General features: G+C 36.0%; 1 protein-coding gene across 6 annotated transcripts in view; it reads right to left on the minus strand.

Moving 5' to 3' along the window:
- The window catches only part of COMMD10 (COMM domain containing 10), a 151232-nt gene that overhangs the window by 58771 nt on the left and 72167 nt on the right, over positions 1-20294 (minus strand). The window contains exon 6 of one of the 6 annotated variants that reach the window (XM_068667785.1): positions 10069-10092. The exons of the other annotated variants lie outside the window; for them this stretch is intronic. Within the exon in view, the coding sequence (XP_068523886.1) occupies positions 10084-10092 (9 nt within the window). The 3' untranslated portion in view covers positions 10069-10083. Of the gene's footprint in view, positions 1-10068; positions 10093-20294 lie in introns of those variants that run through there. 6 annotated transcript variants of the gene reach the window in all.

Genomic DNA, 20294 nt, shown 5'->3' on the forward strand with positions numbered 1-20294 from the left:
GTACAGTTTTTTGCTATCGTACTCACAATTTAGAAATAAATATCTGACTCCTCAAAAGCATCTGTTCCTCACCAAAAGCAGCTGAGCAAGGCTTCAACCTGGGCTACCTGTTTTGCTCACCGACATGCTGACATCAGTGTGGTCAAAAAGACATCACCAGCAGATGACACAAGCGAACATGAGCATTTCTTGGGCAACGCAGAAGAGATGAAAAAAGAGAAGAGAGCAAAGTTTCTCAAATTCAACACAAAAGTTTCTCCGTTTTACAAGTTTATTAAAAAAAAAAAAAAAAGTAATGATGGGATGGTCTTTTCTGATTATGACTGCAAAACGAAGACTCACTTTTTATTGACTGCAAACCAGAAACAAGAAACTGTTCTTTGTTGTTTTTGTTAATGAATCACCCGCAGCATAACAGACCAGAAGGCAATGGTTCCACTAAACAATGAGGAAACAATCACTTCAGCATGAAACAATCCACCAACAACTTTTGTTTCGCAGTTTGTCAATAAAGGTTATGCATGGTCTAATGATGCAAAATTAGTTGTTTGGATTTTACGAAATTAAATTTCATTACTTTTACTTTGTTACTTTTGCTGAAACATTATTTGCAGCTTGATACTGTGGTGTGGTGTGAACTCTTACTGCTTACAAAAAAAAAAGGGACAGATTGGTAAGGACAGAATTCCTTACAGGGAAGATGGAATCAAACCACTAATGTTTTTCTTCAAAGCCAAAATATGAATATAAATATAGGCAGTACCCTCTCAGAGAAGGAGAAAAAAACATTTTGGCTAACATAAGCAATTTGCAAGAGGGTATTAAATCCTTTTTTTTTTTTTTTTTTTTTTTAAATTTTCCACAAGTCTCTGTGCTATTGAATTACAGTTCATAGAGATTGTTTTAAAAGGTGCTGAGCAGTGTGACAGTACAAGATTTTGATTATTCTACGGATGGCTGGAGTACAATACTCAGGCTGGCTACAAAGGTTTCAGTGAATATAAAACCAGGATACTTTTCATGGTTTTCTCTCAAAACAAATGCATTTAACTCCCAATTAATTACATTTTTCTCTGGCAATACACATTGGATAACGCCAAACTGAAATAGTAAGGCAAGAAATAAAAACTGATATTATATGGTGTAATCTCTTCATAAACATAGATTTCATAAACATATGAGATTAGTATTTAAATTATGCTTTTTAACACAAATTTTTCAAGGGGAAAAAATGGGGAAAAAAGGTTACAAAGGTGTTACAGGTCAGTTTGCAAATGTTATTTTGTCTGCATGAAGGATTTCATAAATTAATGCTTAAACCTATGTTTAAGATACTACCTCACAGTACTCAAAAACACTGAAAGCTTATGACTTGGTTAATATTTTGTGTACGCTGATTGTACCACAGGTTAAAGTATAATATATGGGTTAGTCATTAATATTTAATTTTGTAATCTAAGAATTTATGAAACTTTGAAAATAACCTAGCATGTTTCCATATGTTTTATATCTGTCCTTTTAGACAAAGAAAGAATGCTAAGAATATATTTGCTGACTACCAAAGCTTTTAAATTTAGAAGAAAAATATAAAACAAAGGAAATGGTTTGAAATATGTGTTCTTGAAATAATATTTAAGTGCTACTATGGAGAGAAAACTTTTCTTGTCTTTTTAGTCATGAGAATGTTTTTAACATATACATCACACTTAATTTTACAGAGAAAAATATATTTCAATGCTTGTGCTACGATATTCTGACAAATTAAAATGATGCCAGTTAATACTGAAATAGACTGAAACTGGCTTTCAATATGTTCAAGTCTAAAACAGCCACATTTTTAGTTTTTAAGGCATATGTAAGGTGCCAGTAAAGGAAAAAAGGAGCAAGAACTATATGCAGGTATGGTAGTTTAAAATAAAATTAACTTCTATCCTGAAATAATGACACATACGATCTTATCCATGTAAGGACAGTTTTTACATACATTGGGGAGTTTAGCTGAAACAGAGGAAGAAGAGTATGATGGTAAAGAGAGTACTACCAGGGAACAGATAACAGCTGCTTCTGCACTGGCTAAATGGCAACTCTTAAGGCTGGCTTCCTTTTACATGACAGATTTTTTTTCTCATCAATGTCAGGGAAAACTTAGCTATCTTGACCCCACTGTTAGTCCTCCCATATTCTGGATTGCTATGCCTCTTCAGGGTATGCATTGCCATGCCCAGTACATTGTTTTGTCTTTAATCTTCATAATTCACATTTTTTTTCTCTAAAGCAAGTTTCTATGTTCATTGCACATTTTCCTAAGAAAAATGAGAAAGCAGGGGTAACTGAACGAGTTAAAGTTCACTTCACGCATACATCAGAGACAAAAAAGAGACTGAAAAGCTAAAATTCTTCCCCTTCACTTAGTACGATGCACTAAAAAGTCATTTTCAAGGTAAGTGATCCCTTTACTTTGTCAGTCAGGTATCATCAGCCTTCCATCTAAAAGCAACTATACCTTATCATACTGGTCACACAGAGCAAATTCAGACGAAGTAGAGTACCGCAGTCAGAATTTTGATATAGTATATCTGCTAGGTGGTAGAGAAAGTAGGAGGGAGAAAGAGGGAGAGTCCTTGTATAATTTATTAGATCTTTTATAGCCTCAAATACCTCAAAAAGGTATTTCTCGTACTGCAATTGCAACTCTTCCAGTTGTGTACCAATATATAGGTGCTAGTCTACATACCTGCTAGTCTACAACATCACAGGTGTGTTAAGACGGATTCTTTACAACTACAGTGTCTTCTGGAGTCACAGTGTTGAGTTGAGACTGCGAAGTCATTCACAGCACCTCTCTTAGCTGCTCTGACAGTGAAGTTCCAGGTATCAGGACTTCACATAAACCTTGGTTGCCGCAGCTTGACCTCTGCCTATGTGCAAAGCACATCTTGAAAGTGAAAAACTTACTTTCTCCTTTGAGCAACTGCCTACAGAGATTACATTGCTGTGACAAACACTGCCAGCCTTGGAGGTAAGAAGTTCTAGCTACCAAAAACTTGGTCTTTCAAAGGCCACAATCAAAATAAAAGAATAGGACAAGGCAAAGACTTGGAAAATACGACTGAACTCTTTGTTGCTAGCAATCGGTGGTGAATGTGTGCTGTTCAAAGAGGTAGCAATGGGAAACAAAGTTACAGTTCAATGAAACCTAGTGTGTCCAAGATATTTCCTTGCTAAAACATAGGCTTAATTAAGACTTTCTGCTTCCACAGATCACCTTTACAAGAGTGTCAGTCGACCCCTCTGTTCTTCAAAACATAACAAACATCTTGTTTAGACTATAGTTGATTTCCTCCTGTTTCAGTACCAAGGCAATGCTCTAGTTGCATTCATTGTGCAAGACTGTACTGACTGGAAGGAAAATGAGCCGTGGAAACAACAGTTTGACAGATAAACTGATGACCCAGACATATGCTGCTTAATCTTGTTGGGTGCATTGGCTGAGACCTCAGGTGACAGCATTCTTATGAAAAAGCATATTAAGAGGAACTCCACTTTTCTACTAGTGAATAACAGAATTTACAGTTAAACGTGCACTCAAGGGGAGATGCCATGAGATTCCAAGAATGAGAAAAGCTTTGTGACTGCTGAACACAGAATAATTCTGTAGCCCTATGCAGAGAAATGAATTACCAAAATTGCAAATCACTTGTTTTAATAAGATCATAGGCTCCAATATCCTTGGAATCATTATGTTTAGTGGATTAAAACGTGATTTCATTGGAAAAAGCTCTTCTCTTTGGATTATTTTATCTTGCAAATAAACAGCTAAGGTAGTCAGAATTGTGGTAGTCAGGCAAATGCAGTGTGGCATCAGTAGACTTGGCAGAGCTAAGTGGACTTGATGATCTTAGAGGTCTTTTCCAACCTAAACGATTCTGTGATCACTGGGTGTCTAAGGAATATCAGTTCCAACACTTAAATTGACAGCTGGTGATCCAGCTCTCAAGCTGATGAATGCAGTACTTATGTTTTGGTGGCACTGGTCTTGCTAAAGCTGAATTATACAGAGATGTTAAAATCTAAAACGTTAGAGCACAGCCTGATATTATAATAGGTAAGAACAATGGAATAAATTACACATCCACATCTGATAGAACTTTGGCAAAAATACAAAGTGATATTTTGCATTTGAACACAAATGTTTTTCCAGGAATTGTTCATATTTTCTTGAAAGCTTTAAATGTGAAAGCAAACACATTGGATGTCAAGATCTGCAAACCATTCAACAATACCTACGTTTGGTACAACAATGAATGAAAGCTTTTGGATACTGAAGATCCAGAAAGAAATCTAATTCCTTTTTTCTTTGGGAACTACATTTTTTCCTTCTGAGATTCTGGTTCTACATGCAAGACAAGAGAATGTCTTAAAATGTCCCATCATACAAGCAAAGTAAAAGAACATTTAACCACTCAGAGAGCTGCATTAGCAGTGGAAAGTGATCTTCATCTGTTTGGCACTCATGAGTTTTCCCCTGAGACACTGTGCCAGGTTCCACACACCTAAGACGGATGTTAATAGACTGGGGGGGGGGAGGAGGGCTCTACATCATCTGGATGCTTAGAGGGCTGCAATGCATAACACAAGAAGAGATACTAGGAGAAGTTGGTTTATTTAGTTTGAAACTGAGGGCAATGGGTGGGGAATCTAATTGCAGTCCTGTTTGTGACAATTGTAGCACTAAATTGTACCCCACTAACAGAGAATTTAGTTAACCTTATTACAGGTTATGGACTGTATCTGTTTAGAGAGCCCATCTCACAACAAAGAGTGGCACTTAGTAATAAATAACCACTATCCCCTAGCTGAAAATGTCATGAGGAATCAACTTTTAATCCAACCATGAAGATTCGGTTTCTCTGAATATTTTTTGCAGGGACTAGACTCAAAGACCTAAAATCTCTAGAAGATGGCAATCACATATTTTAAATGGCCACTATTCTTCACTCATAAAAGACATCAAATTGGATGCACAAGTAATTTCATTAGATATTGGCTGACCAGGAGCAACATGAGCCAACAAAATGATTTATATGGCTTGGTAGTAGGCCAGTTAAATTCAGAAGTGACAAGGTTGTTGAATTGCCATTCTGGGGATCCAAAGACTTTGCTGATCTCTTGCTTGCCTATCACTATCAGTTTAAAAGCGCTGCAACTGGAGTTCAATTAATAGTTTTTAAACAACAGAAAAAGTAAGCCGGCACAATAGAATTTATCAAGAGTACAGAACATCCATAAATGGTAAGACAGAACTGAACACCCAAAAAGCCATGAGCTCTTGGGTTAAAAAAAAAATGCTGCTATTAGTCAGTTATGACTCTAGACACCATTCAAAGCATCACCTATCCTCAAGACTCTTGGTGTAGGATCAAAATGTCACGTAACACAAGGTGCTAGATTCACTTCAACTGTTAAACTGTTTAAAAGAAAGTCAATAGGTCACTTTTGCATTAGTGCTTGCATAGTCTATTATTTCAGAATAAAGCCAGCACAAAAGCAAAAGGCCTGCATGAACTCTGTACTAGTTGTATATATCCTACATAACATGACAGAACTGCAACCATATAGCCCACGTCACAATTCTTCTGTGAGCAATCCAGTAGAGCAGAGATGCAGTATTGATGACTGTGAAATGATGCCTAGATGCCATGGCATAAACTTAACAGCAAAACCGTGTCATTCATTAGACTTAATTTCTTCTTCAGGTGCTGACTGTGAATTCTTTATATATGAACTGAAAACATTAATTGCAGGCCAGTATTTGGCAGTATTTCCAAGCAAACAAGAGAACAAAGACCGAAGATAAATATCAAAATGGATCTATAAATCACCTTGCTGAAAGCTCTTACCCAAGTGTTCCCGGGAATACTTCACTAGAAGGAATCTGAGACCACTATTCTGATGTAGTAATAAACTCTACTAGAAAATACTGCATTTTCCACAATTCTGTTTAATGGCAGCTTAGCATCATCTCCTAAGTAGTTGCTTTTTCCCGTATAATTTTACTGCATTTTACTAATAATATGTTTTCAGAAAACATGACACATTAAACACTGACAGAAGTGCATATTCAAAACTTACATAATTAAAATAAAATTATGCAGAAACTGCAGTTAGATTATGATATTTCATACTACTTACATAAATTAATGAAACTTTAAGACAATTTACCTTAGTTGCTTCATAAAATCCCAGGTTCCTGAACTTCTTTGAGTTCTTGGTTGCTGACTACAAGCAGCTCTTAAATTCTTTCCGGTTGAATGACTGCAGTTGACAATACGACATACTGCAATAATTTTAGAACAAAATACAACTTTCTCATAAACCCCCTCTTTTCTACCCTGACCACTGTGGTTTAAACATGTCATGGTTTCATAGCCTATAAAAAGCAGGGGGATCAATTGTGACAGGATTACAAAGAAAGCAATTTGTTCACACAAATCTATCCAGAAGTCAATGGATACCTTGGAAAAGAAAGACATCAGGATAAAGAGACTGCAACAGCAGCTGCTGATCAGCCCTGCTGTCACTCTGTGATAGAGGAGACGAAAAGAATAGACAGTCCTTCTCTCGTAATCCCACTAATTCTCAACTAGGTGGTACCTGGGCTTCAATGATGGTTTGTTCCTGTATTTCTAAAGTACTCCACTAGCAGCTGCAGGGGCCTCAGTCAGCCCACAGGATTCAGGGGAAAAAAAGACAACTCAAGTTTGCATATTTTGTCAGCCTGAATATTTAATCTTTAAGAAATGAACTTTTCGCTTATCCAGATAGGTGGCCAGGAGAGCCTTAGTACTATAAACAAACACTGTTTTTCCATATGCATATTTGAAGAGCAGGGCATGAAGAGAAGTGCACTGTTATATCTTAGGAACAGAACTGTAAAACAACAACGTATGGTACAGAAAGGCAGAACAGAGACCTTTCTTATAGCAAGGACAGTTTCCTACTTCCATTATTAAAAGAGACTGACAAAGACAACGATTCTACTAGCAGACTTCTAACGCTATCAAAAGGAATTTTGATGGAGTATGGTGAAAGACCAACGTAGAGTTGTAGAGTTAGTATAGTGAAAAAAAAAAAAAAGCACACCACAATCGCTTTATTCCTACTGAACAAAGATTTGACCAAAGTGGTTCACTTGCATTGTAGAGAAATGTAAAAAAAATTAGATTTTCAAAAAACTAAAATACATGTGTTAAGTTTTACAGTGATAAAAGCACTCCAATATTTTTTTAAAACTTCTACGAAATAAACAAATTGAAAGAATAAGTGGATCTCTCATTCACTTGTTTTAAGTCTCGAACTGTGCCCAATTTTCTCACCAGTATACCTATTTACCATGAGCATTTCTTACTGCTTTATCAGGGAGGCTATTCATACAATTTCAGAAACAATCACTACCATCATGTGTTTAGAAAATCCACTATTAAAGGTAAAAACTCATCTTAAAACCTGTGGATAAATATTAGGTGCATACTTGCAACATCTATTCAAATTCTTGTATTGTGTCCTTTTAAACATTTTTGTCAATTCAAGCTGTTCTGAATGATCTTATGGGAGAAATCCAGTAATAAGGAACCTGTTTAAGAGTTCTCTTTTTAATAAAAATGAAATATTCTTGTGAGCATACACACTTTATGTAAATGCTTAGTTCAAAGCAAATTTATTATGGTTAAGATATACTTTGGTGGATCGGAGGGGAAAGGGAATAAAGTAAAAGTTTTTAATGTACATGTTGAACAAATCCTACAACACTGTAGATTAAAAGAGCTACAAGAGTAAATGAAAAAAACAGTATCTCTCTCTCTCTCTTTATATATATATATATATATATATATTCAAGCTTCCCAAAATATCTAAGTACCAAATATATACTAGTACTGTTCAGCCTAATATTTTCTTCATAGCATTTACCTAACCACAGCTCCTATGTTTAGTTCTTCCTTTCTCTGGAAGATGAAATGGCTTGCAAACACTTTTGTTGACTGTTACCCCTTGATTCTCAGTACTAAACAGTGAAGCCTTAAAAGTGGCATTCTTGAAAAAGCTAAGGAGATTGCAAGAGTTGTAAGTTGCCTCATACATAATTTCATAACTGCAATTTATGCCATGGGCATAATGGTCCCACCAGACCAGGTTGCCCAAAAGCCCCATCCAGCCTGCCCTTGAGCACTTCCAGGGATGGAGCAGCCACAGCTTCTCTGGGCAACCTGTTCCACTGTCTTGCCACCCTCTGAGTAAAGAGTTTGTTCCTTATATCTAATCTAAAACTCTTTCAGTTTAAAACTGTCACCCCTTGTCCTATCACTGCACTCCTTTAAAAAGCCCTCCCCAGCTTTCCTGTAGGTCCTCCTTAGGTACTGGAAGGCTGCTGTAAGGTCTCCCTGGAGCCTTCTCTTCTCCAGGCTGAACAGCCCCAAATCCCACAGACTGTCTTCACAGGAGAGGTGCTCCAGTTCTTTGATCATCCTCATGGCCCTCCTGTGGACTTGTTCTAACAGCTCCACATCCTTCTTGTGCTGGGGGCTCCAGCGCTGAACACAGCGCTCCAGGTGGGGTCTCACAAGGGCAGAGCAGAGGGGGACAATCACCTCCCTCCACCTGCTGGCCATGCTGCTTTTGATGCAGCCCTGGATATGGTTGGCCTTCTAGGGACATTGCCAGCTCATATTCAGTTTTTCGTCTACTGGTAAACCCAAGTTCTTCCCCACAGGGCTGCTCTCAATTAATTCATCCCCCAGGTTGTGCAGATCTTGATGACTGTCCTGACCCAGGTTCAGGACTTTGCACTTGGCCTGCTTGGTTCATGCACTTGACCATGAAGTTCACGTGAGTCTACCTCTCAGGCCTGTCCAGACCCTCTGGATGGCATCCTTTCCTTCTATCATGTCAACTCCACCGTTCAGCTTGGTGTCCTCTGCCAACTTGCTGAGGGTGCACTTGACCCCACCATCTATGTCATTTAAACAGTAATGGTCCTGAAACAGGAGTATCAGCTTGACTCGTAGGATATTTTTATTTATTTTTAAGCAAAGGTCAGATGCTTTTTACTTGAGAGATTATTTGATTTTCTACACTACCTAGGTTCTACTTTCACACTCCAAAAGAAAATGTATAAATCACAACGTAATCTTTAACGTAATCTTTTCTTCTGGCCCTCTATACTTCCCCACCTCTGGGGGGGAAAAAAAAAAAAAAAGAAAAAAAAAAGAGAGACACTTCTACAATACAAAAATGTTTCCATCAAAAAATTAAGTCTGAAACCTCATTTTAAAATATTATTCATTTTTCAAAAATCCAATTAATTAACAAGTAGGTTTTAAGCAAATCTATCTGTCCGCTCCAAACGACAATTAATATCTTTGCCCAGAATATTAAATCTTACATGGCCACAGAAGTACTGACACTTAATTCAATGCTGTACCATCTTGCTAGAGGGAAAATATAGAGCAGCTCTTTTGTAAACTCTATTAAAAATGCATGAGGTATTTTTTATTTTGGAAAATTTAATTTTTTAATCCATAACCCTTAAATGTCACACACATTAAAAACCAATGTGCATTCTAAACAAAACAGGTCAGAACCAAGCAGCATATATTAATAGCAATTAGGTTATTAGCATGGAATCAGAATGCTGGTCTTAACATGAGTAGGTCACATGTCTGTACAGCTAGTTGACGGACAATATGAATTTTCTCAATATGCAAACCTTTTGTCCCAAGCTACATTCATGGCAACACTGATGCACATATTTTATGCAGACATAAGAATGCAAATAAGTGGCATTATTTTAAAAAAAGTGTACCTGTTTTTACCCAAGAACAAGTGACAGATGCCGGAAAAATAAATTACATGGGGAAAGGTGATGATTAAGGAAATTTGGGATACAAAATGTAATTTCCTGTGTTACAAACAACTTCACAAGACTCTAAGAGAACCGATGCATCCCACAGGAATATCTGGTATTGCCATGTAACTCTGAGATGCAACCTTGGAGAAGGAAGCCATCTTCTGCTGCAATACCACAAATCAAAGGATCTGGAAAACAGAGGCAAATTTAATCCTATACTCCACTCTAAACCCAAGGAGGTCCCAAAGCACAATCAAATTCCCATTAAAAACTTACTTCTCAAACTTGAAAGCACCTAGACACTTCAGAAAAAAAGCACCTGTTGTGACACTCTGCTACCCATAACTTTATATATATATTCCATCAATTTCAATTAGTAACCTTTCTTCAGACTTCCTCTTCTCCTTTTGTCTGTTTGCAGGCAAGTACTTCAAGCACTCTCTTTTAAATGATCTGGTAGTGTTGTCAATGATCCCTGAAACCGCTTCTGGAAACAGGAGGTATAGCTTTCAGAAATTATCAATTATTAATTAATTTCTTAAAAGTCTAAATAGAGTACAGAAAGAATGCATATGCGTGTGCCTGTATTACTGGAAAAAAAAAAAGTGGAAATATACACTTTGCCATTACATTTTTTGTCTAGAATTGAAGTAATAGACTTAACTGGCTCTTCACTTTAACACAAAACCTGACGAATTCAAGAAAATCAGATAATGGATGGAACACCAGTAATTATGGAACAAAGCTCTGGAACATGAAAGGTAGTGGAAATTAGTATATTTTACAGTTTCCTTTAAAATATAATTAGCTTTCCAGCCCCCAGTGTTCCAGTTCATATCCACATCCATTCAGATAAATGTTACAAAGATTTAAAAAAAAAAAAGAAGGGCTGCAGCAGCAGGCTAAATCCTGTGTAGCTGCCATTCCTCATACATAAATAAAAGAAAGAAGAGAAGCGAAATTAAGCAGATAATTATATATTGAAATCTGAACACTTTAAAAAAAAAAAAACAAAAAAACACTCTTTTTCAGATTTCATTCCTATCAAACACTCCTCCAGACTCCGGCTGGGTATCTTGTGCCTCATTTGGATTTATCTATTTAATAACCTTCAGTGGACATCTTTGCACAAGTTTGTCCCATATTTCCTTATATTCACATGAAATTTTTGCACCCGTATTTTTGGCATTTTATACACTTCTTATGTGAATATATCGACACTTCAGTTTTGATTAAATATATATATATCCTGACATATCAGCTTCCTTTTAAAAGTTAGTATGAGTCAATGACAGTTGTATTCCTAATCTCAGTAAATGTCTTCCCTCCATCTGTTAATTGTCATGCTATTGTCAAATTGACTGGAATATATTAATGTGCTATTTAAAGCACATTTTACCCACTCCAATTAAAAAAATACATATTTTATAATGTAGTAATACGGGATTTTCTTTAACTACCAAGGCATCTTGTCCATTAGTTCTGTTTTCTCCATGACTAGTCCAGCTTCTCTTTACTGAAGAAAAATGTTTGCTCTTTATATTTAGACATCATCCTCTGGGAGAATTTTACTTTCTTTCAGAAAGAAGATACTTAACTCCAACAGGTTACAGTATGGTATGAAAAGGAAATGGAAATGATCTTTAAAAAAGCATGATTTTCTACCTTTTAGTTGCGATCAATATACAGTTATTTAAAGTAAGAATCACATGTTGATTCTTCAAAAATAATAAATTTGTATTTGATTATTATGAAATTAACATCAGTAATGAAAAAGAATTCCTGCTTGCCATCAATTGTCCTGCAAACATCCGTACTTTCTTCATTTTTCTTTCTTCATCTCTCTTTTTTCCAACATATGTATAATTACTTCAATTCTGCATTCTCATTCCCAAAGCTGAGAAACTCTTATTTTTGTAAAAAGGTGTTGTCCCTTTCATTTAGGGATCTCAGAGCACTATCTGAATTGAAGTACACATAATTACAAAATATAATAATTGATTCAATTACAGTTTCTTTGGAGTCTGTACTATTGCAACACTTTGCAAATGTAAACAAGAACTCAGTAACTCCTTTTCTATTAAATAATTGTTAATAATTTATCAATTACTAACTTTTAATAGATGTGTAACATTGTTGTTTATATTAAAAATAAATTTAAGTAGCAGCAGGACTAACTACTGAACATCAGTCAGACTGCAAAAATGATGTAATTGATTTTTTTCTTGCCCGCAAAGTGCCTTCTCCATTTCTAGACTGCAAAATATTCTTCCTTCCTTATGCAAAACCTTGTGCAAGGTTATCGCTTTAATGCATCTGCTCAGCCTCTTATTTAATAAAAATATGGTTTGATGCTCTACTGTAGAAACCTCCCAGCAACCTGCTACAAAAAGATAGACTCTGCCTAAACATTTCTATTTATACTTCAAAGGTCTGTATGTCTTTAGGTGGCAGCATACTAGATTAAGGTAAAAGCAATTTCAATTCAGTCAAATCTTGTAATGACTTGCAATAGCTGCCAACTGCTTAAGAGCTTACGTTAAACAAACAGCTGATTTCTTTGTATATGCTACAGGTTAGATCTGCACAACTGGAAGCAGTTCAGCTGACATTAATTAATATTATTCATAAGAGTAAACTGGGTAATATAACTAAACCTCTCCAGTGCATGAAGAATGCTTTTTTTTTTCCAATTTAAATAGGACCTGTGCATCTAAAATTTTATCTACGCACAACTGAATACTGTACTTAAATTTCTTAATCTTAGTTGGAGTTTATAGTAAGATAAAACAAGAATAACATTTAATCATCCAAAGTTAACTGTTTAAATCCATATTTATTTACTTTCTGCAGCTCTATCTTTTTTTCCCATCACCACCAATATTATGTGCATCATTACATTTATGTAAAAAATCTAATTATTTAAGAACAGTGACATATTCTCATTGCCTTTAATAGAATTCTCTGATTTCAGTCTACAATTTTATTACACTACAACTAACACCACTCCAACCAACAGCACACCATTTAGAAAATGTATATATTTGAATTATGCCTACTGATTTTTGATATTAATAAACAATAGGCAAGATGATAATTGTCCTAATATAGAAAAAATAAAAGATATGAAAGGAACACTATAAAAACATAATATGCTCTAATGAGTGCCTTCATGAATCTTGAGTCATAAAATAATATTCAATATTTAAGTTTGATGTTCTGCAGAAAAGCTGTGTGTGGCAGGAGAGAAAAGAGGCATAAAAGAGGAATAAAGTCTACAAGAGACATATACTGCATATAGGGAAACACTTGAACATGATGGAAATTATTTTCTCTCCCTGAGCATGTTACAGCATTTTCAGAAACAGTATCTATACTTATTCACTTGTTTATGTTAGCAGTAACAGTTCCCTAAATTTACCCTGGCTCATGCCTGCTATGCTTATAAAATTCAACACAGTTGAATTTAGCACGGTTCTAGTCGAAGATTTTGCCACATCTCTTCAGCTGCCTATGTAACAGTCCTAAACACAGATTGCAGAGACTATCTTCACTCTTCTCTTAAACTTTTCTTCACTGACAGCTTTGGGTGGTTGGGTTTTTTGTTTTTGTTTTTTTCATCCTTTCTTTGTAGTGAAGAAGGAAACAAAGAACTTGCTGACTGCACATATTGCCTTAGTCCTTGTCTTCAAAAGTAGTTGAGTATTTGGTAACTCCACAAATTTATTGGCTTTTGTGTTATAAAGAACAGCTCAACATTTGGATGGTTTATGATTTCCTAGTGTAGCTGAAGAGTTCATACGTAATACATTTTTTCTGAGATTCATCCAAATATAAGAAATTGAACTAACAGCAATCTGTGATGATGACATGGACATCATCTTAGCTGGAGAATTTAGTACCGCCTCAAAAGTAAAGTAATTTCACCACTGCTCCAAGTATCACTTAGAATTCTACTGCAATAACCTTTTTGAATGTTTAGAAAGTCCAGTGCTCACAGATAGTCTTTGCAAATCTTGTGCCCATATATGCTGAGAAATACTATATTTAGACTTCCATATACTCAAGAATAAAGCTGTGCAGTGCATCTAGAAAAAAAGAAATAGAATACAGATTCTAAGGAGCACTGAGCACTCTGTGTTTAACACCACATCTCTGGGGTAATCCCACTAAAGCTTGCATTCTTTGTACACCAAATATGCAGATCAGTAGTGGGTATAAAAACAGGGAGAAATCAAAAGCAGTTAATAATTTGGGTGCTTGAAGATGGTTTGTATCAGACCTATGTATTCTTTTACACTTCAGGATTCTTGAAGTTTCTTACAGAGCAGAAATACAGCAGCATTTTAAACATCAATGAGACAGAAAGCTGTTAGGTTAAAAGAACATTTGAATTAAAACAAATAGACATGAACAAGGCAAATATTCAACTCAGACTCAAAGGAAGGTTCCTGAACACTATGACAGTGAAGCCTGGAATAGTCTTCTCATCAAAGTAATGGAGCCAAAACTCATAACTAATTTTATAATGAAGATCACAGAATTTATGAAGGAGCTGTGTGATGTAGCAATGTAATGAAAACAAGGAAATAATCAATAGCCCAAGGTATCACTTAATTCCAGATTCTTAACTGTGATCTGAAGAGCAATGCACCTAATATCAGAAGTCACTTCTGAGCATGTTATCAATGGATATATTACAACAAAGCAATCTTCAGAAGTATTAGAAACTACTATTTTCTCAAAGCATGCTAAACATTAACCAACATAAAAAATAAGCCAAAAGTCCATTGGCAGTGAAGGCCAGCTAGTACTACAAATCTCCCATGAATCTTGAAATCATGCAGTTCAAGACTTATCAAGCAAATGTCTCCCATATGTCTTGCTCCCTGCCTATTTATTGTTTGCAGCACTGTTGATAATATGGCCAACACTCCATAAAGCTTTCAGCTCTACTTCCAGTACGTCATTAACAGCACCATGCTCCTTAACTTCATCAAACCTACAAAATCTTAGAAGCAGCTTTCTACTGTTGTGGATCAACACTATCGTGTATCAGATGGTCACACCACCCATTTGTTAATTTTGCTTTAGTATTTTTGACAGCAGGTAAGATAAAAATTTACTCTGTCCAGACTCTCAGTTTAGTGTACCCTAGATTTGAGATTTTAGTGCACCCTAGTGTACCCTAGATTACTGGATACTCTAGCCAGCATCTCTCCTACACCTTATTTTCCAACAAACATCCTAAACCGTGTTAGGCACAGTGATGTCAGAAATAGCTTCATGGAATATTGTATATTGTCACTGTGAAACAGGCACAGCAGGTTACTTCACTGAATAATCTCTTTCATTAAATTTTTAAGAAGTGAAATATCATGAGATGATTTGTTCCTTACAATCTTTTATTGTTTTGTAAAATAATTGAAAAAATGAGTTCATTGATCCATGTTTTACTTTTTCTTTAAATTCTTTTGGGTACAAATGGAAAAAAAGTCTTAAAAACTCTGAGAAGCAGTTTTGTTCTTATTTCTGTACTGTCCTGAAAGGGCCGATCTGCAGCTAAATGAACACAGGCAGAATATTTAATTTTGGTACCATCACAGGACTGATTTCCATACAATAGAAAAATATGCACTGTCAGATCTTGTCCTAATGCAAAATCTGCAGGCCTCATATCTGTTTCCATAATATCTCATCTCTTGCCTCCTACTGCTTGCGTATCAAAAAACCCTGAAGCTTACTTTATTCAAATCTTTCTTTAAATGCAGACTTCTGATGCTTCTTTCAGATACACACCAGAAACTAATTTTAGTTTACTTCTTGTGCCTTCACTGTGCAAATGGATATATGAAGAACATTTAAACTGTATTGCCTAATTTAGGAGATTTTGCAGGAGAAGGATCCTTTCACACTTCAGTAATTGTATATAACTAAACAATCCGCACTTGACTGAAAACAAGTTTCATTGTTTTTAATGAAAGTTTGCTTAAATAGTAAGAAAACTTTGCCATTCCTCAGAAATCACAAACTGAGGACTTGACTGGGGCACATTCTGATTTCTAACAAGTAAACTTCAAAAAGAAGAAAGAAAAAAGATGTAGAAATATGTAATTTTTTATTTTTTAAGAAAGAAGAGCTATACACCAAACAGTAACAAAGCTTGCTTCAGACTTCTTGTAGAGTGCATGTTTGTATGAAAAACTATGCAGTAAGTAGTAAATTCACATATCAATGAGGAAAAACACTAAGAAAAATGAGATAAAAGGCATGATGCAAATTCAAGTGAAGCAGTTTATGGCAGTGACAGCTTAGAATCAAGCTTGAATAAATTATATTTAAAGATGAAAAATAACAGCGAGAGTGTGCTTTCAGAAATATTTGGAATGAAACAGTGCTCCATAGCCCAAAATGAGTTAACGCTACATAGAACCATTAAAAGTAACTTTGCAGACAACTTATATTGAGAAAAAGAGAAGAAAAAGCAGCAGCACGTGTAGATTTACACCAATATAGATTTGATACAGAAGATGAGAACTGTAGCAGCACATGACAACAATCTAGAGTTTCAAACATCTCAACACATCTTGAAATGGTAAGGATATTTTACTCATATTTTACTCTGTACTGTATACTACTTGCAGTTGTTGGTGAAAGATTTACAAGATAATTTCTAACTTTTTTTTTTTTTTACTCTTATCTAGTTGACTTTTCAATATTGTCATCCATTCTAAATCCGCATTTACTGTATCATAAATCGCTTGATATGGGATGTTTATACTCTCACCTCAACTTCAACTCTCAGGACAATGAACTGTAACAGCATTAGACCCCAGCACATTTTTAGAAGTAAAAGTTAAGGGACTTGCATAGAGATGCTCGAATAGAACGAAGCAGGGCAGGAAGTGGGCCTCTGCCCTCTGGCTTCCTGCCACTTGTTCGTCCTATCACGCTATCTTTCCTTCTTTCAAGATAAATCTGCCTTGCCACATTACAGCGTTCACTTTTCAAAACATGCACTTTGGGATCTGGCATTTCCAAATAGAAATATCAATCCTAGACAGACAGGAGGAGAAAGAGCGGGAGATAATTTAATAAGAGTAGCAATCTGCTTGTTTTTATTTGTTCACTGTTGATGCACTTTGGGATATATCATTTAATTAATATTACACAAAGATAACAGTTGTGCTCAAGGTAACCCTTGTGAAAAAGCAGTCAAGAATATGCATAGGATCTCGTTCAGACTGCAAACGTGTCTCATCAACCGTATCTTTACAACATATATGGACCCAGCACAAACCATTCTGCCTTTCTCTGGTATGCTAGCAACTAAAAAACAAATAATTAATTGAAATTGAGTTATTTTTATTAAACTGTAATTGAAAAAAAAAACAAACAAACAACTTTGAACCAAGAGCTTAGAAGTTGAACAAACATTCAGGAGAAGAAGTGTAACCATGAAAAATGCTTCAGATTTCAACTGCTGTATATGAGCACAACAACTTGGGTGATAGAAGACCTTGCAAAAAAAAAACACTGCTGTCATCTACAACAGGATAAATTAGGATTAAACTATGAAGAGGCTAAGAATTATGTATATTCTCCTATCTTCCTTGTCCTTCAAAATTAAAAAAAAAATAATAAAAAATCCTAATTGAACTGCAAAACTTTTTATGCAGTTTTAAGTTCCTTCTAACGAACCAAACACCCAAACCCTGAGTTTCTTGTGAACATTTCAGTTTCCAGACCTACTCTAGAATTCACCAGAACAGTACTGTAACCACACAGATGAAATGGGGGAATCACCAACTTCTATCCTCCTCAATTTTCTTCTCCAGGCTGAAAGGCTGTAATCCTTTAATAAGGCTGGTTAAGATTGTTTCAGTACAGCAATATTCAGCTAAAAAGCGCTGATTTGACATTTCCTGCTGAAAATTTTGATTCTGAAAAAAGCTTAGCTATAAACCTTTATGCTTTTCTGGCAGCTCTTCTGCTGCCTCTCTGGGCATGAACACCATCAAAGACACAAGGCTACTGGGGTTTTCCAGCCCAGACTTTCCACCAATCTGTCCAGAAGGCTGCTGCAGAGCCCAACTACCAGGACACCCACATTTTGGGACTTCCCAACCAATGACATCCCTGGCTGGTGAACTCTGAAGACATTGGGGTTTCTGAACTCCAGATATATCACAGCACTATCAGGGGCTTTGGGGAGCTTTGGCTTCCAAGATGCTGCCAACAGGCTGCCTGATGGCTAGCCAGAGCCTCCAGGCTACCAGCACTTCTGGGTGGCAGCTGGCCAAACATCTGCTGCTCTGTCATACAGGGCGAGGTACAAAGTCGTGCAGGTTATCTCGGAGTTTGACATGTTCCTTGGCAAGAAACCAAGATCCCTATCTGCATGCTATTTTCCCATACCTTGTGTTAGACCTGAACAAGGCTTTGTAGTTTTTACAGTCCTCAGTCTTCTTGATAACGACAAAGGGGAAGATAAAGACAACTGCCTTTTGTTGCAAAGGACAAAGCACAGTAAGTAGCTGTTATTTCTCACTGTTGGTGGGTTTTGTAAGCATATAAAATTAATATGAAAGAAGATGTAATAAAGTTGTCTTTTTTTTTTTTTTCTCCTCTTGGAACTTGATTTCCTACTCTCCAAAGTGGAGGGTTGGACCACAACTGTGGCATTCCCAACATGCCAATTAAAATTTGGTTGTGAACACAAAATCCAAGCTATTTTTATTTACACTGCAGTTAAAACACTTAAGTACCAGAAGGCATTACATGTACTATGATATGTTGTATCCAGAAATCCTGAGCCATTCTGCCTGAAATACCCAAGTAACCAAATGTTTAAGGTAAAATCTAAGAATCAATGAATAAACAACTCTTCGTAAAACAATAGACTACTTTAGGCATTATCATATGAAGAGGCCTAGATAAGTAGGAAAAAAGTCCCATAAACAACTTATCTGTTGCATTGTGAACAACACATAAATGGCTTTAAAAGAGTAGTAAAGTCATTTTCTGAGCACAGCCAGTAAACCAAGAAAAATAAAGTGGTTTTCTTAAGTAAGCCTTGAAATGAAGTAGAAGTAAACTGTGCTGAAATGGATGAGAAGCTGGTGAGGTGTCCAGTAATGATGCATTTAAATAAGCAATTTGGCTAGAATTTGCAGTCATCTGTGAATAATTTATCAAATTGAGTAAAGCATCTCAAAAGCCCACACTGGCTATAAACTGCTGAATATTTTTGCTGTGTTAAAGCTCAGTCTCCCTCACTTTCCATTCCTTTTCTTCTAAATCCATAAAATGAATAAGAACATTCCTTTATGCTGCCTAGATGACAGCTGATTGTAGGGTATTTGTTTTATTAAAAATATTCCTGAATAAAGACCATAAAAATGGACAAAGATTGCCTTATTTCTCTAAGGTAAAAAAAAAAATAAATAGGAAAAATGGAAGTAGTAAAGCATCACACACAGTGACACTGACACAGCACACTCTGAACTGCCGAATTTCTATACGCTTTATGCAGTACACTCAATGCCCGAGACTCGGGCATACTTCTTTATCTCACAAGCCACATAGCCTCCTGCTCCCATTTCAGCAGCCTAGGCAAAGCCTGTATCATAACACAATATTCATACACTAACCACTTATAATTTAAGAAAATAAATAAATGAAAATGAAACAAACAAACAAACAACAAAAACACCAGCAGCGGTCGTCTCTTCTCCACATGATCCACCTTTCCATACCCTTTAGAAACTGAAAAGGAATCTTAGGGCTCCTTTTAGAAGAAATTCAGATACTGAATTCAGACTCTCTTCTTTTGGTTTGACATTTGAAGGTCCTAGCCTCACTGGAGAGAAGAACTGTTGAAGAAGAATAAATAAATACATTTTTACTAATTTCAAAAGAATTCACTCTGTAAGAGAGGTTTGAAAAACTTTCATACTGTATCCCTATCTTATGATTAGGAGCAGTGTATTTATTACTATGAACTGTCCAGGGCCATCACAAAAGACCTTCTGCCTCTCAATTACAAGGCACTTTTACGTTCATACCATATGGATTTTTGTCCTTAGAGTGCATAGTTACCTCAATTGCAGTGATAAAGAACAACTTATCTCAAACCTTGCAACATCAGGTCCATTCTTTTCTATTTCTTCTTGAGGAAGTTTAGCCTTCACCAATATGCCTTTGGCCATATACATAGAAGTCCATATTCTCGGTCCCTGTCTTTAATATGTTGCAACTCTTTGCTGTCTGTCAGCAATGCTGCTCATCAGAAATATCTTATTTCCTAAATTCCAGCGAAGGCAGACTTGGCTCCAATTTACCAAGCTCCCATCCTCCCCATAATTTTCTGTCATACAGCTTCCAGAAG

The sequence above is a fragment of the Anas acuta genome, chromosome Z, assembly GCF_963932015.1.
Source record: "Anas acuta chromosome Z, bAnaAcu1.1, whole genome shotgun sequence".
NCBI lineage: Eukaryota > Metazoa > Chordata > Aves > Anseriformes > Anatidae > Anas > Anas acuta.